Source organism: Pseudophryne corroboree, chromosome 3 (genome assembly GCF_028390025.1).
Source record: "Pseudophryne corroboree isolate aPseCor3 chromosome 3, aPseCor3.hap2, whole genome shotgun sequence".
Classification (NCBI taxonomy): domain Eukaryota; kingdom Metazoa; phylum Chordata; class Amphibia; order Anura; family Myobatrachidae; genus Pseudophryne; species Pseudophryne corroboree.
In genome coordinates, this window is record NC_086446.1 from 289,795,410 (window position 1) to 289,817,828 (window position 22,419).

Genomic DNA, 22,419 nt, shown 5'->3' on the forward strand with positions numbered 1-22,419 from the left:
TTCCCTGTTGTAGGAGGGGTACCTTGATTATCACCTGCTGGGAATACAGCTTGTGAATGGCTTCCAATACCGCCTCCCTGTCGGGGGGAGACGTTGGTAGCAGACTTCAGGAACCGGCGAGGGGGAGACGTCTCGAATTCCAATTTGTACCCCTGAGATACTACCTGCAGGATCCAGGGGTCCACTTGCAAGTGAGCCCACTGCGCGCTGAAATTCTTGAGACGGGCCCCCACCGTGCCTGAGTCCGCTTGTAAGGCCCCAGCGTCATGCTGAGGACTTGGCAGAAGCGGGGGAGGGCTTCTGTTCCTGGGAAGAGGCTGTCTGCTGCAGTCTTTTTCCCCTTCCTCTGCCCCGGGGCAGATACGAGTGGCCTTTTGCCCGCTTGCCCTTATGGGGACGAAAGGACTGAGCCTGAAAAGACGGTGTCTTTTTCTGCTGAGAGGTGACCTGGGGTAAAAAGGTGGATTTCTCAGCCGTTGCCGTGGCCACCAGGTCCGATAGACCGACCCCAAATAACTCCTCCCCTTTATACGGCAATACTTCCATATGCCGTTTGGAATCCGCATCACCTGACCACTGTCGCGTCCATAACCCTCTTCTGGCAGAAATGGACAGCGCACTTACTCTTGATGCCAGAGTGCAAATATCCCTCTGTGCATCTCTCATATATAGAAATGCATCCTTTAAATGCTCTATAGTCAATAATATATTGTCCCTGTCCAGGGTATCAATATTTTCAGTCAGGGAATCCGACCAAGCCACCCCAGCACTGCACATCCAGGCTGAGGCGATTGCTGGTCGCAGTATAATACCAGTATGTGTGTATATACTTTTTAGGATATTTTCCAGCTTCCTATCAGCTGGTTCCTTGAGGGCGGCCGTATCAGGAGACGGTAACGCCACTTGTTTTGATAAGCGTGTGAGCGCCTTATCCACCCTAGGGGGTGTTTCCCAACGCGCCCTAACCTCTGGCGGGAAAGGGTATAATGCCAATAATTTTTTAGAAATTAGCAGTTTTTTATCGGGGGAAACCCACGCTTCATCACACACCTCATTTAATTCATCTGATTCAGGAAAAACTACGGGTAGTTTTTTCACACCCCACATAATACCCTTTTTTGTGGTACTTGTAGTATCAGAAATGTTCAAAACCTCCTTCATTGCCGTGATCATGTAACGTGTGGCCCTACTGGAAAATACGTTTGTTTCCTCACCGTCGACACTGGAGTCAGTGTCCGTGTCTGGGTCTGTGTCGACCACCTGAGGTAACGGGCGCTTTAGAGCCCCTGACGGTGTTTGAGACGCCTGTACAGGTATTAACTGATTTGCCGGCTGTCTCATGTCGTCAACAGTCTTTTGTAAAGTGCTGACACTATCACGTAATTCCTTCCATAAGACCATCCAGTCAGGTGTCGACTCCCTAGGGGGTGACATCACTAATACAGGCAATTGCTCCGCCTCCATACCATTTTCCTCCTCATACATGTCGACACAACGTACCGACACACAGCACACACACAGGGAATGCTCTGATAGAGGACAGGACCCCACTAGCCCTTTGGGGAGACAGAGGGAGAGTTTGCCAGCACACACCAGAGCGCTATATATATACAGGGATAACCTTATATAAGTGTTTTTCCCTTATATAGCTGCTGTATAGATTTATCTGCCAATTTAGTGCCCCCCCTCTCTTGTTTTACCCTGTTTCTGTAGTGCAGGACTGCAGGGGAGAGTCAGGGAGCTTCCCTCCAACGGAGCTGTGAGGAAAAATGGCGCCAGTGTGCTGAGGAGATAGGCTCCGCCCCCTTCTCGGCGGCCGTTCTCCCGCTTTTTCATGGAAAAACAGGCATGAGTTAAATGCATCTATATAGCCCAGGAGCTATATGTGATGCATTTTTTGCCCCCTAAGGTGTTTATATTGCGTCTCAGGGCGCCCCCACCCAGCGCCCTGCACCCTCAGTGACCGGAGTGTGAAGTGTGCTGAGAGCAATGGCGCACAGCTGTGGTGCTGTGCGCTACCTTATTGAAGACAGGACGTCTTCTGCCGCCGATTTTTCCGGACCTCTTCTGCTCTTCTGGCTCTGTAAGGGGGACGGCGGCGTGGCTCTGGGACCCATCCATGGCTGGGCCTGTGATCATCCCTCTGGAGCTAATGTCCAGTAGCCTAAGAAGCCCAATCCACTCTGCACGCAGGTGAGTTCGCTTCTTCTCCCCTTAGTCCCTCGATGCAGTGAGCCTGTTGCCAGCAGGTCTCACTGAAAATAAAAAACCTAAAACTAAACTTTTTTCTAAGCAGCTCAGGAGAGCCACCTAGACTGCACCCTTCTCGTTCGGGCACAAAAATCTAACTGAGGCTTGGAGGAGGGTCATAGGGGGAGGAGCCAGTGCACACCAGGTAGTCTTAAAGCTTTTACTTTTGTGCCCAGTCTCCTGCGGAGCCGCTATTCCCCATGGTCCTTTCGGAGTCCCCAGCATCCACTAGGACGTCAGAGAAACAAGTTTAAGGCATGAAGGCCCCAAGTTGCAACTTGCTGGACTGAAAGGACCTGCTGCTAATGTCTTGGTGCCTGATACCAAAGGACACCTTCAAAGGTCTTGTAGAATCTATGCCTCGATGGGACAAAGCTATTTTGGTGGCATAAGGGCAGGTGATCCGTGTTAGGTCTGACTGGTGTATATGTTTTTTATTATTGATTACTACAGATTACAATCATTATTACATTCATGATCTGATAGTACCTCCATTGGATATTACCTTTTTTCTTCTTTTTCTCATTCTATATAGTAAGAGAGATGACAGCATGGTTATGTGGTTGACCAATTATTAAATGTATTCCTGAAAGAAGGGTTGCCATTATGATTATATCCCTTTATTCCAGGACACCTACGACTTACACAGGTTCTGCAGCTGATTAGAACCAGATGAAATGCAGACTTGAAATTAGCCAGCAAAAGAACCGGTGTAATTTATATGTGTCCCAGATTAAAAGGATATTATCATACCTCCCAACATGACCCTCTCCAGGAGGGACAGAATGCTCTGCTTCTGGACTTTTCCCTTTCTCTATGATTGCTGGCACCTGTGTTGAACAGGTTAATGGATAAGAAAGGTGTTTCAGCACAGGTGATGGCAATCACAAATTAAGAGGGAAGTCCAGGAGCAGAGCATTCTGTTCTTCCTGGAGAGGGTCATGTTGGGAGGTATGTATTATAGCAATCCTACCTGAAAGCAACTCAGATAATTAACACAATGGAGGGTCTGTAGGCACAAAATGTGTCCAAGTATGTGTATGGTTTGTTCCTCACCAGTGTTATTGTCATGTATAAATTTGAAACAGATTATTCATCTGCAAAACAGACATCGCTTTACACACGAAAACTCAATGGGTGTGGTTCATCAAATCGACAGTGTCTAGGTCGACAATGTTTAGGTCGACCACTATAGGTCGACAGTCACTAGGTCGACATGGATGGAAGGCCGACAGGGTTTCTAGGTCGACATGTGCTAGGTCGACAGGTCTAAAGGTCGACATGAGGATTTTTATTTATTTTTGTGTCGTTTTCTTCGTAGAGTGACCGGGATCCCAAATTAGTGCACCGCGTCCCCTCGCATGGCTCGCTTCGCTCGCCATGCTTCGGGCATGGTGCCTTCGCTCCGCTACCGCTTCGCTCGGCACACTTTACCGTTCCAATCGTAGTCCACGTGGATCGTTAAGTATGAAAAAATTCAAAAAAGAAAACATTTTTGAAAAACTCATGTCGACCTTTAGACCTGTCGACCTAGCACATGTCGACCTAGAAACCCTTTCGACCTTCCATCCATGTCGACCTAGTGACTGTCGACCTATAGTGGTCAACCTAAACATTGTCGACCTAGACACTGTCGATCTTCAGACCGGATCCCAACTCAATATGCTGGGTACTATTTACTGGAATAACTCCTGATGCTTAAACTATCTGTAGCCATGGAAACAAACTGTGGACGGCATGGATTGTTACCATGGTTACATCTGTAGTTATGTTAGTATCAAGACTTATTTTAGTAAAATGTAGAGTAATGGTTTCAATCCACCACTGTGACTGTATGTTCGGCACACAGGTCACATGAACATTAATTAAGCTTTATTTCCTCCAAGTTAGAAGGCAGAACTCAAATAGAAAAAGGCACCTTCAGAACAGCAGCAAAAGTTAATGGCTCTCTCCAGTATGATAGACATTAGTAACAGGAATCAGGAACTCTGTGAGAAAGGGATTGTATGCACTCTCTCAGGTTGAGTGACCAACTTTTTAAATGAAAAGCAGAAACTGTAAATTACAAAATATTCCAAATCCAAGTGCAATGTTTCCACAGAACAGCCTCAGACTAGCCAAGCTCAAGAGGAGAGGACAGCCATGTTAGGCAGTTTTACTAATCAAAACCAGAGAGATAACATTTACAAATGTATTACTGTTCAGCTCGCTTCATACATAGTATGAATTTGCTTGTTATACATGGAAGTAACAACTGTGGTTTGCACAATGGGGGTCATTCCGAGTTGTTCGCTCGCTGCCGATTTTCGCAATGGAGCGATTAAGGTGAAAATGCGCATGCGCATGGTACGCAGTGCGCATGCGCTAAGTATTTTAGCTCAAAACTTAGTAGATTTACTCACGTCTGACCGAAGAATTTTCATCGTTGAAGTGATTGGAGTGTGATTGACAGGAAGTGGGTGTTTCTGGGCGGAAACTGACCGTTTTCTGGGAGTGTGCGTAAAAACGCAGGCGTGCCAGAATAAAACGCAGGAGTGTCTGGAGAAACGGGGGAGTGGCTGACCGACCGCAGGGCGTGTTTGTGACGTCTGTCAAAGTAAAAAATATTACATAGAGAGAACATACAAACTGCACACATTTAAGTCGCTATACTTGCAAATATGCGCAGCGAGCACAGCAATATATGTTAACACACGCATTTACACGGACATGGCACAGAGATGGATTCGACACTTATTTCATACAGTACATAATTATAATAATATCAAGCACCAGACATCATGGAGATTTAAAATTACCTAATGAATTAATGTCATGAATGTGTATTATTGGAACGGAACCAGATACACCTGTCATGTTTACTATTAAAACTAGCAGATTGGTGTGTAGATTAATTTGATACTTGTTGTGAAGTTGTGGGACATTGCAGCAGATAGTATATGTATAAAAGCTAAAATCACTTTGTTAGAACAATGAATGATACAGTGAACAGGGAACTGAAGCCAACCCTTTTAGCAGTTTTCAGGGCTGAACCTGATCAGCATATACAAAGAGAATAGTGACTGAATCGTGCAGGAGAGACCCCTCCCCCAGGAACTAGTCACACAGGAAAGTAGTTCCTGGCTAGAGAAGAGGTCAGGGTTCAGTTGCTTGTGTTCTCAGAGGACAGATGTACTGTAGCTACACACACAGCTACAAAGCTCTCAAAAGCATGGCTGGTTCATCACCAGGACTGAACACCTTACGAAGGCTAAGTATTGAATCCACATGGCTTAATGGCATAGAATAGTTTAAATATGTGTTTGAGGTAAAGTAGTTGTGAAATGATTGGTATAGCATAGTTGGTTTGGAGATACAAATGGCTTAAGGTTAATGATGCTTGTGCAGTTGTGTGATTGTTGGGTGTTTGTGTTGATACTCTATGAAATCTCTAATGAATTGGAACAGTTGACAATCTGTAGCATAGCATTTCCTGGTATACATTTATGGATGGTGATTTATAACAGATTATAGTAGTTTTACATGATGCATCTTGCTGAAGGTTTGAAGTCAAAACATACTTCCTTTTGTTACTGTAGTCATGTGCTTGTAGCAATGGCAGGCTGATACTTGTGGTTACCTGGTGATCTGGTGTTGTGATGGTTCATATAACATGGACTGTATGCAATAAACTGAGTTTGTTTGGAATGTGAAATTGAATAAGATGGTTCTAGGAAGTTGGATTGGAATGTGGAATATAATTAGTTGGATTGGAATGTGGAATATAATTAGTTGGTTTGTAGAAGATGGCTGCTGCTGGGTGTTTTCTCCTCCCCCTTTGAACCATGTGTTGCAGTCTTTGGAATCATGGGAGTTTTTCCCAAAATGGAGTCTAGCTTCTGTCCCATGCGGTATTGTAGGGACCATTGTGTTGTTGCTGGGTGTTGTGTATATAGGGACAGCCAGCCTGGGTGAGCTCAATTTTTCTCTCCACAAAGGGTCTCAGCATTGACTAACTGCGCAGCGATTGTTTCTCACATGTGTAAATTCTCTGCAGACATACTGTCTCTTATTTTATGTTATAAGCCATTCTCTCTCTCTCCTTCCCCCTTAAATGTAATTGTATCTGTATTGTATTTTATGTGTAGTTATCCGGTTAGGTATTTTATGTTATCTTGGTAGTGTATAACTTGTATTGTATTATTCTTTTGCAATTGAACGTTCATTCATTTCCTTAAAAGGCGTTAGACCCTTAGACCGGTATTTCACTGTTTATTATATTGCTAAGGGGTTCTCTGAGCGTCACATACGCTCATACAGCTTTTAAACTAACAAGGTTACACTGTGTTGCATTTACACCTTATCACTGCACAAAGGTTTACAGTATAAGTACATTCCTTAAGGTATAGTTATTCTAGTTTAATTCTGTAAGTATCTGCAACGCCTGTGTTCACACCCTGTGCACAGCGTCTGCTACGCTAAGGGCGTACCCTTGCGGTACTTTTTGCGCCAATTGCGTACTGTGTCTCCTAATCTTTTAGAGTGTTTTAAATAGGATAAATATATAGGCTTTGTCAATTGGGGGCTCTCACGGGATATCACGTTCTTAATGATGCACTGTACATTACAAACGCGGCTGTAATTGACTGGCTAATGATGGACGCATCGCAAAATGCTGAAGAAAAAAAAAACATCCACGTTAATGTATTGTTGTGGTATCAGTAAGACGCTGATAGGAAATTTTAAGGGACAAGGCGTTTCTCATAATATTTAAGATGCTAAAATGTATTTTTATAGTTGCAAAACAAGGTTCAAATGGATCATATCGTGTTTGATTAAGATTAGATTGTTTATCTGTTTAAGTAGGTTTAAAAGTACATTTAAAAGTTGCTGCATAGCCTTGATATAGTTTTTTTTTTTATAACTCAGGCCTAAATTACTTTAGGAGCTTGCATGGTGATTTTCTTTATGACAAAAGCCGCATGGTCTGTCCCCCATTTTGTGTAAACCTCATGGATGTGGAAGGGGGAGGAGCAGCGGCCATTTTGGGAAGGTCAATTTTTATTTTTTTTATTTTTCCCCTAAGCGGCTGATTTTCAGTTGACTCAGGAAATAATCAGCCATCCATTGTCAAAAAGAAATCATCATTTAATGAGTTTTTTTTTTAATGCATTCGTTTAGTCCATATCATAGTCAATCATAAGTGGTTCAGATAGAGTTTAATAAAAAAAAAAATTAATAATACATTAAATATTTGATTTAAGAAATACACAAATAAAACAAAGTAGTTTTTTTTGGTCACTGTCTCTCTTCAAGAACCTGTTTTAACTCTGCTACTTGTAGGATGGCCATTGAAATGCAAATGAACCTGTGTGACTGGATTGTTGTTGTTTTTTTTTCTCTCTCCCAGCAGTGAAAGAAATTGCACATTCATATGCAAATTAGAAGCACTAAATAAGGTCTCACATAAGTAATAATGATTAGTACATATATGTAATATCTATATGCGTGTGCTTACATCAATGTATGTTATTAGATTAAATTTAGAATTGCATGTTCATTTGTGTAATTTTCACATCTCACTCTCCTGGTTGCCATTTCACAATTGATAACGTGCTAAGAAAGATTTGTTGCTATTAGTAGTTAAAGAGTAGAAGTAATACATTAAGGGGTAATTTGTAAAACACGCACACAGCTTTGCCTAAAGATACAAGGAGAGACCTGTGTGGTGTTCGGTAGATGATCACGGTTAAGGATCATCTACATTGATAAACGTGTTAATTGTATTTCGGTGGACATATCTGGCTAGCGTATACGTGTCTCTAACAAAAGGGTGAGACAAGCGTACGCAAAACAAAGGCCGACGCACGCAGCGTATATTACGCAACGGAGCGTCTGGGTACGCCCACGTAACTCAAATCACACGATAGTATTATTTTAACAGGCGAAAAGGAGGCAACGCGATAAATAGCGCAAGTCAATTTTAGTGTCCAAAATTTTAAGCTAATAGATCCTTCTCCAATTTGCGACTCATCTGGTCTAGACTTTTACTGAATGAAAGGAATTTCTGCGCAGAAATAACAATTAAAGTGTACATGTGGTGAGTGAGTGTATATATATAAGTTTCTACAATTTTTGGGTTGAACCACAAGAAGTCGAGTTCTCGTGAGGTACATACATGTAAGTGACGTGCATGGTGGCTTGGGAGGCATCCCTTGTTAAACATAAATTTGAGCATTAGAGTATAGCAGACCAGGAGGTCTACTGTAGCACAGACCAGGAGGTCCGGAACAGACCAGGAGGTCTAGGTACAGCAGACTAAGAAGTCCGCTATAGAGAAAAGTAGCACAACACCAGGAAGGGTTGGTGCGGAACCCATATAGGCCATTAAAGCTCTGGCTGAAGGAATTCGCAGCCGCAATTTTCGATTCCACTGGTCGCTCCGCACATAAGATTAGTTGCTTATGTGCAGAACGATTGTACCGCACGTAATTGTGTGCATTAGTTAGTAACCTGACCAGTACCATTTGCGTACGAAAGGGGTCATAAACGCTATTTGTACACTCTAACGTGATTTGTGTAATTTTTTTTATTTTAAGGGAGGTTCGCTGGTCACTCGGGAACTATCCAACAACCGATACTTGCTGGGGACTGGTAGGTCCAACACGCCCCAGTAAGTAAAGGTTCATAGGGGCCCTAGGTTGGGTACAGCAGCTCTGAATCAGTGATTGCAGTACTGGCCAACGTGGGCGAGGAGTGAGTGGAGTACTCGGTAAACTGCCACCGTCGGCCTACCCCGAACATCTTGGTTTTGTAAGGGTTCGCTGAAGACCCTGATTTGAAGGTCAGAGGTAGTGAAAGCAACACCTGCAAGTATGGGGGCCAGTTGTTCAGGTAGGGGGCGATCAACCTCGGTTCGGGTTGATTCAGTAAACCGGCCAATCGGGTCGGCAAGGTATGTAATGTGTGAAAAATACGGTTCACACACAGAGGTTTTATGTGATGAATGGGAAAGAATGACTGTGCATGACGGGGAGAAGTTTCCCCGGGTAGGTAGCTTTAGCCCAGATGTGTTACAAAATCTTAGGAGAAGGATATGTCTCATTAAATCAGCAAAGAGACAGATCAAACATTATGACTATTTACAATTGTGGCAACAGAAAAGTGAAATGCAAAGAAATTTAACTTACATATCAAACTCTCATCTTGGGAAGAGAGACATGGCAATGGAGAGGAGTATGGTTGCAGAGAATGGCGATGGTGTACGATAAAAATGCACTTAGTAACTGTATTAAGAATGAAAGTAACAAATGTAATAATGTTTATATAAATGAAAGTGTAAAAATTACAAATGTTAACCTGTGCAAGTCGCACCCCATGTTAAACTCCCCTCAGGATTACCAGCGAGAAGGTGAAACCAACACGATGTCAACACTCTACCCAGCAGTCATCATACGAGACACCCAGAGGGACACGGCCAAGTTGGTAAAGGCAATAGCACAACCCCCTAACGGAGGGTCAGGTGAGGTCGTGTCAACAGGTAAGTACGGTATTGTATGTTACTCACAGACAAATGCATCTTACACCAAAGAGTTAACACAAAATAGCATAATGGAACAAAATCCTGTCAGGGTGAACACAATATATTAAAACAAATGTACACTACAGGAAAGTAGCAGTTTATGTGTTAATAAATGGTTTAAAGGAAGTATTAAGAACGAGTATACAAGCCTCTCTACCTAACTGGAGAAATAACTCAGTAACTGCATTAAGGAACTCTGCTGTTGGGCATGAGCAAAACATCATCAAGCACAGGGAAACAAAGAAGCCCCAGATCCCTGTGGGTAAGTCAAAGGTGAAAAGGTGTTATAATTGCCAGAAGGAAGGTCATTTTGCAAGAGATTGTAGATCAAGAAGTAGACCAAATTCATATAAACCCCCTAGACAAAGATATGAGCAGAGTTATGACACACCAAATTGTAATCAGAGATCACATAGGAAGGAGTTTGGGCCGCACCTGTAACATGCAATCAGGAAAGGTGATCATTAGGACTGATAGTAAGCCTGAGGTTACAGTTAATGAAATGGGAGGTCAGTTCCTTGCAGGCACAAGGACGGCCGGGTAGACGTTGTAATTTATCTGTAAATGTTCTTTTCCCCATCTCTGACGTTCACCACAACTGCTCCAACATCACCTGACTACTTGGTCTTTGCAGAAGTCTACCAAACCCCAGCATGACCTACCCGCATCAATGTATCCTGGCCAGATACAAAGGGTGGAGTATGGAGGTGCTGGTGGGAGGGACTGCGCAAGGATACCATTGGACATGTAGATATGACAGCCTGATGATGAACGGCAGATCTGACAATGTTTTTTTTCTCTCCTGAAAAATGTTTGAAATTTTTTTTTTTCTGTTGATTTATGTGATGCATATATATATGAACGGTTCTCTCTCTCTCGTTGTTTTTTTTTTTCTCTCTCTCTCTTCTTTCTCATGTTCTCATAACGTTACAGATGGTATGTCAAACATTAGTTGGACAAATGGTAATGCAAGATTTATTCTCCTTACAGAAAGAGCGCTGAGCTAGAAGAAATATTGTATCACCAGAATGTTTAGAAGACTGAGAGACAGCACCTTTGAGATGACAGCAGAACAAGAAGAACAACAAGACTAGAGAACTAATTATCGTAACAAGTTTCTCTCCCCCTCAAACTGTTTTCCTGTACCCCCATTACAAATTTCTCCTTTTCTCCTCCTGTAAGATGGACTCGCCTCAAGAGACTGTGATCCGTGTTTTCATGTTGACCCTGATGTTGACCAGAGCAGTCTGTTTCGGTGAGAGTACCAGTGAGGTCGAGAAAGGATCCAGAATGGGTTTCTGATGACTGAGACGGAGGTGTAAATTTCCAGTAGCAACACAATCACCAAGCAAAGGCGAGTACCGGAAGCGATCTAGCAGCCATGTTATTTGTAAACATTGTGAAGGATTGTTAGCTGAAAAGAGAACTGTATCTGTAGACTCTGTGACAGTGTAGTAGAGGATGGGTGCATCAAGAAATGTCAGTCCAGTTTTAACATTAACATGGACCGGCACCCATTGAGTGACTATCACTCCTTAGTGGGTAAGGTGTTAAATCAGACAGATTGTTGGGTATGCTCTCAAGTACCTCAAGGCTACAGCAAGCCAGGACTAGCACCATTTCCTTTAACGATAGGGGAGGTACTTGAGTTAAGTGGTGGGAGACCGGTGGACAGGAGGTTTAATATCTCCAGTCCTCCTAGTTTGAAGCTCCACCAATATCATGTGGATAGATCCCTAGTATGTTTTAACATTTCCAATCCCCGAAAGCCGGGAAATTGGGAAGTGTCATGGAGTAACCAAACCATGACCTTTTCATATAGAGCAGATAGAATGCCTACAGATACAGAGCTTATACGCCACATAGCCGGTAGTGGAAGATCCTTCCGATATAGGTATACCCTAGGAAATAGGATCATGAGAGTTGGAGAGGTATCACCAGGATACTGTGCACATATCATACAAACAGATACGTGTACTAAACAGATGGGAGAATTAGGGTTAGGAGATTTCATATGGAAAATGTGTAATATGGTTATGTCCTACTCGGTCCCATATGTCCTCCCCGATGATGCATATTTCATATGCGGGAGGAAGGCGTATAAGTGGCTTGCCCCAAACTCTGAAGGATTGTGTTATATTGGAAAAGTACTGCCTGAGGTAATGACTGTATCGCATACCAAAATGAAAGATATTCACCGTGGTGCCCAAGCTCCTTATACTCACACTCATTACGAGCACGTAGTTAAAAGGCAACTGACAGTAAGGGCAGAGCATCCGGCCTCTGACCTGATCCATGAATCCACCGGGATTCAGGTTCTACTCGCGTTAGACATCACTCGCACCGCCAGAGGAGTGTTGAATTATAGATATATATCTGCGCTTGCAAATTTATTAGATAATATCACTGAAATGTATGACGACACTTTTAGATATACCGGAAGGGAGCTCCAAGCTTATAAAACAGAACTGGTTCAGCATAGGATGGTTCTTAATTATCTCACGGCAGTAACAGGTGGATATTGTGTCACACTGGCAACGCAGTACGGCGTAAAATGCTGCACTTACGACATTCTCCAATTAAAGTGGGAACTCCGCAGGAGACACAATCTCACCCTTGCGGCTGTGGGTAATGAGCTGACCAGTTGGGTGTCATGGTTGAACCCGCGAAATTGGTTCTCTGGTTTAGGAGAATGGGCTCAAGGAATTATAATGGATGTAGGGAAATTTCTTTTGTGTATCTTGGGTGTTGTCATATCGATTGGCTTGATATTTAGATGCGTTCAGGCTTTAACGAAGTGTAAACAAAGTACTAAGGTGATGAGCCTAAGGAGTGAGGACATTATAATTCCAATGGATTTGATTTACGACCCAACGATAGAGACACTGCTGTGATGAAAAGGTGATTCCACGGTCCGTTTCTTTCACCTGTTTCTCCTTTGTTTCTTTCCAAGGTGAAAAGACATCCGCTTGAAAGAAGAATTTGACATCCGCTTGAAAGAAGAATTTGACAACCTTGTACACAGACAACAGATGGACTATGCCATAGACCCCCTTATCCCTAGTCACGTTAATTTTACGCTAGCCCAACATTTTTTGTAAGTCTATGGACATTGACAAAGCTTTTGCTCGCACTTTTGACAAAAGCACAAAGAGACTACAGTCAACATGTACATCAAGACAAGACATCAGACAAGACTCCAATCAACGAATGTATATTAACCTCACATAGAATACCACTGCATTTACCATAATTGTTTCTTATCTTCATCTCTACAACCTTCAGGTAATAACACACATAGTCGATAGGGAATACAGGCACAGATATCAGCACTCACATATCCCCCCATTCATGTATCATCAACTAAAATGTGCTCCCCCATTTTGTTGCAACCAAAAGCCGAAAAGAGCTCGGTAAAGTTTGACAGCCCATCCACAGACCCTTAATACGGGATAAGAAGGAATTCAAATGTATACTTCGCAATACCTCGAAGCTTGATTTAAAACACGTACGGCACGATGATACATGACCCCCCAAACATGGATTCATACACACATGCTTCTGCTATCTCACTAGGTCATACCCTTTACTCACCTTCTTCTCTCCTCCCTTACCCAATCATAGAAATGTATTTACATATGACATATATTTTTCTCTTTTTGAAATGTTTTAGGAAGTGGCAGTTATTGGTGACTGCCAAAGGGTGGACTGTCAAAGTCAAAAATATTACATAGAGAGAACATACAAACTGCACACATTTAAGTCGCTATACTTGCAAATATGCGCAGCGAGCACAGCAATATATGTTAACACACGCATTTACACGGACATGGCACAGAGATGGATTCGACACTTATTTCATACAGTACATAATTATAATAATATCAAGCACCAGACATCATGGAGATTTAAAATTACCTAATGAATTAATGTCATGAATGTGTATTATTGGAACGGAACCAGATACACCTGTCATGTTTACTATTAAAACTAGCAGATTGGTGTGTAGATTAATTTGATACTTGTTGTGAAGTTGTGGGACATTGCAGCAGATAGTATATGTATAAAAGCTAAAATCACTTTGTTAGAACAATGAATGATACAGTGAACAGGGAACTGAAGCCAACCCTTTTAGCAGTTTTCAGGGCTGAACCTGATCAGCATATACAAAGAGAATAGTGACTGAATCGTGCAGGAGAGACCCCTCCCCCACGAACTAGTCACACAGGAAAGTAGTTCCTGGCTAGAGAAGAGGTCAGGGTTCAATTGCTTGTGTTCTCAGAGGACAGATGTACTGTAGCTACACACAGCTACAAAGCTCTCAAAAGCATGGCTGGTTCATCACCAGGAGTGAACACCTTACGAAGGCTAAGTATTGAATCCACATGGCTTAATGGCATAGAATAGTTTAAATATGTGTTTGAGGTAAAGTAGTTGTGAAATGATTGGTATAGCATAGTTGGTTTGGAGATACAAATGGCTTAACAGCTTGTGCAGTTGTGTGATTGTTGGGTGTTTGTGTTGATACTCTATGAAATCTGTAATGAATTGGAACAGTAGACAATCTGTAGCATAGCATTTCCTGGTATACATTTATGGATGGTGATTTATAACAGATTATAGTAGTTTTACATGATGCATCTTGCTGAAGGTTTGAAGTCAAAACATACTTCCTTTTGTTACTGTAGTCATGTGCTTGTAGCAATGGCAGGCTGATACTTGTGGTTACCTGGTGATCTGGTGTTGTGATGGTTCATATAACATGGACTGTATGCAATAAACTGAGTTTGTTTGGAATGTGAAATTGAATAAGATGGTTCTAGGAAGTTGGATTGGAATGTGGAATATAATTAGTTGGATTGGAATGTGGAATATAATTAGTTGGTTTGTAGAAGATGGCTGCTGCTGGGTGTTTTCTCCTCCCCCTTTGAACCATGTGTTGCAGTCTTTGGAATCATGGGAGTTTTTCCCAAAATGGAGTCTTGCTTCTTGTTCATGCGGTATTGTAGGGACCATTGTGTTGTTGCTGGGTGTTGTGTATATAGGGACAGCCAGCCTGGGTGAGCTCAATTTTTCTCTCCACAAAGGGTCTCAGCATTGACTAACTGCGCAGCGATTGTTTCTCACATGTGTAAATTCTCTGCAGACATACTGTCTCTTATTTTATGTTATAAGCCATTCTCTCTCTCTCCTTCCCCCTTAAATGTAATTGTATCTGTATTGTATTTTATGTGTAGTTATCCGGTTAGGTATTTTATGTTATCTTGGTAGTGTATAACTTGTATTGTATTATTCTTTTGCAATTGAACGTTCATTCATTTCCTTAAAAGGCGTTAGACCCTTAGACCGGTATTTCACTGTTTATTATATTGATAAGGGGTTCTCTGAGCGTCACATACGCTCATACAGCTTTTAAACTAACAAGGTTACACTGTGTTGCATTTACACCTTATCACTGCACAAAGGTTTACAGTATAAGTACATTCCTTAAGGTATAGTTATTCTAGTTTAATTCTGTAAGTATCTGCAACGCCTGTGTTCACACCCTGTGCACAGCGTCTGCTACGCTAAGGGCGTACCCTTGCGGTACTTTTTGCGCCAATTGCGTACTGTGTCTCCTAATCTTTTAGAGTGTTTTAAATAGGATAAATATATAGGCTTTGTCACGTCAAACCAGGAACGAAATGGGCTGAGCTGATCGCAATGTAGGAGTAAGTCTCGAGCTACTCAGAAACTGCTAAGAAAATTTCTATTCGCAATTCTGCTAATCTTTCGTTCGCAATTCTGCTAAGCTAAGATACACTCCCAGAGGGCGGCGGCTTAGCGTGTGCAATGCTTCTAAAATCTGCTAGCGAGCGAACAACTCGGAATGAGGGCCAATAACCTCTATTTAGCAAGTGATCCTACTTTTGTTAATCTGAATAAGAGTAGAGTCTTCCAAGAAGAAAGAGCAGCTGCAAGATCTGGAACTGTCCAATTGGCTGCTACCAAGGGGTCTTGGAGGCATCTTGTTTAAGTAGAGGCCTCCTGCGTACATGTGTGATCCAGTGCTGCATCCGAGGATGCAACAGCTGATCACTTACGACACCATAGGCCGGCTGAGGTCACGAAGACTGGCCACCACAGCTCCACCCAAGAGGTCAGGAAATCTCCATCGGAAGACAGAAACCCTGGCCTGGCAATGCCACAATAAGAAGATGACAAACCTCCGTTTTGTGAAACGGTTGCCATCCCTGCCCTCAAATGGCTGTAGACTGTCAATCACTTGATGCCTGCAGCCATACTGCATCCAACAATCCAGGACCTGTACTGCACATGTGCAGTACGCATCCGGCACATGTGCAAAGTACTAGTCATCGGTACTTTGTGTGATTTTTCCAGTTGCATCTGGACCCGAATCAGGCCCAAGTTCTTGAAAGCAGCAATGTTAGTGGAGTAGGAGCCCTACTGGAAGCAAAATAACAAGACTCATATGCAGCACTGTTAGAGAGATACGTGAGAGTATTTCCATGCAAATGTCTGTGATGCAAATTTCAGAGACTATGTTTCAGATAATAAAATTATTTGGAAGTCAAGTTATATATAAACCTGACTAATGTAATGCAGTGTATGTAAACATTAAAGTGTTTCAATGTGTAAAGAAAAACACAGAGCAGAAAAGTTACACCAGACAGCACGCTACTTACGGGCTGTTGATTTCCGTGTGCACATTTAGGAAAAATCCTCCAAGCAAATATCCCACTGCTGGTCCAACTATGGCCGCTGTGTAAAATATACCTAAACAAGAGAAAATGAGACATTAAGTGACATGATATAACTACACAAATGTCCTGTGATACACTATGTAATAATACTCTGCACACACTATGATTGTGGTAAACTTGCCCAAATTGACCATTGTACTGCGGTTTTCATTCAGGAGGGATAGTTAAAAGGATAAATTGGAGTCTGGTAGTACAATTAGTGGAGGATAATCTTATAACAGATCTCTCTAAATTAAAGGTTATGAAATGTAAGTATGAGTGTCCTACTGCTGACATTGTAATAAATAAGGGTAAAGTGCAGAAGTGGAGCACTAGTGATAAGGTGAATATGATATATACAAATTCTTCAAAAGAGGTTGGAAGTATCTGTAGATACAATGTAAATGTGTGTTAAACATATCAGTTGAGGTGCAAATGTTTCATACGCCATAAAGAGGCCTGATAGATTTCTCGAGTGACTCATAAGTGATATGATTACAGTTCCAAAAAGGTACGTGAAATGGTTACTACATGATGTGCTAGAAAGTGTGCTGGTGGGAATCGTATCAACAAAATATTCTCAACATGAGTATCTTCTCTAAAAACATAGAACTACATATTGGAATAAGCACTATGAATGGTAAGTCTTGGATACATTTATATAATATATTAGTATTAGGAATGGGTTTGGGGAGTGGGGCCCCTTGGGTTGGTGTGCCGGACTTCCGGGCATCATAATTGTAACCCTTAATCTAACACTTTTTAGCATCTAAACTGCTTATTACTAATGTAACACTTTTTAGCAGCCTAATTACTACCTCTCACCTATGTAACACTTTTAGCACTGAGCTGCTACTTCTTATTAATGTAACAACTTTTAACACTTAAGCTGCTACTTCTCACTAGTGTGATACCTTGGGGCAGTTGGATTGTACTTGCTCAAGGAATCTGTGCTCTGGACTTGAACCTTAAGAATGTTAGGGACCCACCTGATGAGGTCACCTGGCCATGGTAATTGGTCCCATATTTTTTGGCAAAAAAAATGCAAAGAACCTCAATTTTACTCCATGTTAAATTGCAGAGTTTATTATTAAATTGTACTGATTACCAGAGTTTTTAGTGTTTAGAGTATGCATCTGCATTTTTTTTTCTGCGCATTTATTAATGGTCAGTAAATCTAAAAATTAATGGGAAAACGATGCCAAACCTGCCCAAACAATAGGCCTGCCTGTGGAGACTTCGTTAAAAATGCAAACAAAGGGTAAAAAAAAAAAAAAAATTTACATGGGGAAGCCCACTAAATCCTTAACCAGCCCTGGACCTCTCAGTTTGGTGTGGTACTGGAAAATCGGAGAAAGTCCAGCGTGAGATCTGTCCTGTTTTTCCAATATCCAGCACTGGGCTGAACCAGCCAGCGGGCTTACGCTATAGCAGGTAGACACACAGGGTTGAGGTCTCCCTGCCATACTGTAAACCATCTCCAAACTAGCCTGCCCAGGGATGGAAAGCCCAGACCCCCCCCAAAAAGACAGGATATTGGTACTTATCGGTAGATTATTTTCTCTGAGTCCACAGAGGACACTGGAAGCTTATGCTGGGGTATAGAGGCTTGGTTGCTGGGAGCTAGGCACAATGTTAATTTAGAAAAGTCTGTAGCTCCTCCCCCTCTAGTACCCATCATCCCCAGTTAGAAAATGTAGACCGAGAGGAGATGGAACAGTGTAGGAATGAACCAGGAGACCACACACAGAACTGACAAAAAAGGTCAAACTGCAAAGACTGTCTACAAGAAACAGGTGATAGAGCTGCGGAGGGTATCCAGTGTCCCCTGTGGAATCAGAGAAAAGGATTTACCGGTAGGTACCAAAATCATGTTTTCTCTTGCATCCACTAGGGGACGTCCCAAAGTTTTCTGCCCGGGTGGGAGAGATCTGAGGAACCTGCAGAACTATTTGACCAAAACGAGAAGCTGAAGCTGCAAACGTGTCAAACCGATAAAACTTAATAAAAGTAATAGAGGAAGACCAAGTGGCCGCCCAGCAAAGCTGCAGGGTAGACGCACCCCGACGCGCTGCCCAAGATGTACCTACCGATCTGGTGGTATGTGCTAAAATGTAGAATGGAGGTTGCAATTCTTTGCTGATGTACAGTACGCCTGACGGATGGTCAAGCGAATCTATCGAGCCAACGTCTGTTTTGACGCAGGCCATCCCCTTTTGGCAGTGTCGTACAAAACGAACTACATGTCCAATTTGCGTACGGAAGCCGTCCTATCGACATAAACGCGCAAGGCTCTGACCACATCCAGAGTAGAGGGAGGTCCAGATACGTCCTGGAAAGCCAGAACTACAATCGGTTGATTAACATGAAAAGCTGACACCACCTACGGAAGGAATGTAACTTGCGTACGAACTTCTGCCCTGTCCTCGTGGAAAACAAAGTATGGAGGCTTACACGAGAGGACACCCAATTCCGATACACAGAGAGCAGATGCCATTGCTAGTATAAGGACCGTCTTCCAGGTGAGCAAACGAATGTCTATGTCCTCAAGTGGTTCAAACGTGGAGGATTGGAGGAAGGACAGAACCAGATTCAGATCCCATGGTGCCGTAGGTGGGACAAATGGAAGATGAAGTCTGAGCGCTCCCTGAAGGAACGTTTGTACTTCCGGAAGAAGTGCGAGACGTTGTTGGAAAAAAATGTAGAGAGCAGAAATCTGAACTTTTAAAGAACCTAAACGAAAACCAACGTCCAATCCATTTTGAAGGAAAAGTAACAGTCTGGATAGCCAAAAAGGAACTGGGGGGAATTTGGCGACTCTGACACCAGGAAATGTAAGAGCACCAAATGCGGTGATAATAAGCCGCCGTAACCAGTTTCCTGGCCCGTAACATGGTAGGGATGACGGATTCTGATATACCCTTACCCTTCAGGATAGAGGTTTCAACAGCCACCCTGTCAAACGCAGCTGCGTCAAATCAGAGTGTAGAAACGGACCTTGTTGCAGAAGGTCAAGCCGGAGTGGGAGCAACCACGGTTCGTCTGCCAAAAGAAGCTGAAGATCCGAGAACCAGCTTCTTCATTACCAGAATGACCCAGATAGACTCGCGTTTTATGCGCTTGAGAACACGAGGGAGAAGTGGAATGGGTGGAAATATGTACACCAGGTCGTAATTCCAGGGAATCATGAGTGCATCCACTGCTTCTGCTGCTGGATCTCGGATTCTGGACACGTACCATGGCAGCTGATGATTCAGCTGTGATGCCATGAGGTCAATTTGAGGTCTTCTCTACCTTTGAACGAGGGCCTGGAACACCTCCGGATGTAGAACCCACTCTCCTGGGTGAATGTCCTGTCGGCTGAGACAATCCGCTTCCCAGATGTCTATTCCTGGGATGAAGAAGGCGTATAGAATCACCCGATTTGACTGACCATCGCAAGATGCAGGAGGCCTCCCGCATCGCCAGGCGACTGCGGGTTCCGCCCTGTCTGTTGATGTACGCAACAGCCATTGCATTGTCGGATTGTACTCAAACGGGACAAGTCTGAAGGATGTGAAAAGCCACCGTCAGAGCGTTGTAGATTGCCCTGAGTTCCAGTGTGTTTATGGGTAACTGGCTCTCCTGGGCCGACCACCGTACTTGAAAGTGATAATCCAGGACTACCACACCCCAACCTCTGAGACTCGCATCCGTCATTAGAATAGTCCAATTCCAAATTCCGAAAAGACGTCCCGCTATTAGGTTGTTGATCTGGAGCCACCAGAGAAGCGACATCCTTGTTCGAGGAGATAAATGGACCCGTCGATGCAGTTGTAGGTGAGAGCCTGACCACTGAGACAGAAGATCCAGTTGAAATTGCCTGTAGTGGTAACGGCCCAGTTGCAGTGTTTCGAAGGCCGCTACCACCTTTCCTAAAAGACGAATACAAAGATGTAATGACACCCATCTTGGCTTTAAGACCAGCTGACAGATGTCCTGCACCTAGTCCATGACTCTCTGTAGTTTTATGTCGAGAATCAATCCCAGAAATCGAAGACGCTGAGTCGGGATCAGTTGAGATTTTTCGAAATTGATGATCCACCCATGATGTATCAGCGTCTGGTATGTCAACGATGCATGTTCTAGAAGTGTCGACTGTAGTGGTGCCTTGATTAACAAATCATCTAGATAAAGAACAATGGTGACATCCAAGGATCGCAGATGGGCTATCATCACCGACATAACCTTGGTGAAGATCCGTGGTGCCAAGGATAATCCGAACAGCAGAGCTTGAAACTGATAGTGTTCCTGTAACACAGCAAACCGCAAGTAGGCTTGATGCGGTTCCCAAATGGGGATGTGCAGATACACGTCCTTTATATCCAAGGAAATCAGGTACTCCTCTGGTTCTAAATTCGCTATCACGGATTGAATGGATTCCATCTTGAAGCGATAAAATGTCAGGTACTCGTTTAAGGAATTTAAGTTTAGAATCGGCCTGACCGATCCATCCGGCTTGAGAACCACAAAGAGGTTGGAGTAGAACCCCCGACCCCCCCCCCTTCTCCCCGATTCAAAGGAACTGGTACCAACACCTTTGATACGAGTAGTGATTGTATGGCTTGTTGTAAAACCGCCGCTCTGTCTGGAGACAGCGGTAGTCCCATTGTAAAGAAGTTTGGAGGGAACACTGAAAAATCTATTTTGTATCCCGATGACACTAAACAATGAATCCAAGGATCCGATGATGTGTGTAACCAAATGTGTTGGAATGTCAGGAGGCGCGCGCCCACCTGAGGGGCGCCCAGGTGAGTTGGCAGCCCATCATGCCACTTGCTTCTCAGTTGTTTTGGACTCTGGATGACACACCGCAGTGTGTGGGCGACCTCTGGCTCTGCCTCCTCTGCTCTGGGACGAAAATCCTCTTCCTTGTCCCCGAAAGGGTTGCTGGGGCCGAAAGGACTGGAAGGAAGGGCCCGTATATTGTCGTCTGGCAGATGGAGGTGCAGATGTTAAAAAATAAGATTTTACTTACCGGTAAATCTATTTCTCGTAGTCCGTAGAGGATGCTGGGGACTCCGTAAGGACCATGGGGGATAGACGGGCTCCGCAGGAGACAGGGCACTTTAAGAAAGAATTTGGATTCTGGTGTGCTCTGGCTCCTCCCTCTATGTCCCTCCTCCAGACCTCAGTTAGAGAAACTGCCCGGAAGAGCTGACAGTACAAGGAAAGGATTTTGGAATCCAGGGCAAGACTCATACCAGTCACACCAATCACACCGTATAACTTGTGATAAACTTACCCAGTTAACAGTATGAACAACAACGGAGCATCAGAACAACCCTGATGCAACCATAACATAACCCTTAGTTAAGCAATAACTATATACAAGTATTGCAGAAAAAGTCCGCACTTGGGACGGGCGCCCAGCATCCAATACGGACTACGAGAAATAGATTTACCGGTAAGTAAAATCTTATTTTCTCTAACGTCCTAGTGGATGCTGGGGACTCCGTAAGATCCATGGGGATTATACCAAAGCTCCCAAACGGGCGGGAGAGTGCGGATGACTCTGCAGCACCGAATGAGCAAACACAAGGTCCTCCTCAGCCAGGGTATCAAACTTGTAGAACTTTGCAAAAGTGTTCGAACCTGACCAAGTAGCTGCTCGGCAAAGCTGTAATGCCGAGACCCCTCGGGCATCCGCCCAAGAAGAGCCCACCCTCCTTGTGGAGTGGGCTTTTACTGATTTTGGCAGCGGCAATCCAGCCGCAGAATGAGCCTGCTGAATCGTGTTACAGATCCAGCGAGCAATAGTCTGCTTTGAAGCAGGAGCACCCAGCTTGTTGGATGCATACAGGATAAACAGCGACTCAGTTTTCC

At 43.5% G+C, this 22,419-nt stretch overlaps 1 protein-coding gene across 1 annotated transcript in view; it reads right to left on the bottom strand.

Moving 5' to 3' along the window:
* SLCO4A1 (solute carrier organic anion transporter family member 4A1) overlaps positions 1-22,419 on the bottom strand; it is a 196,371-nt gene that overhangs the window by 113,102 nt on the left and 60,850 nt on the right. Inside the window, exon 3 of the mRNA XM_063959291.1 lies at positions 16,498-16,588. Coding sequence (XP_063815361.1) covers positions 16,498-16,588 — 91 coding nt within the window. The remainder of the gene's footprint in view (positions 1-16,497; positions 16,589-22,419) is intronic.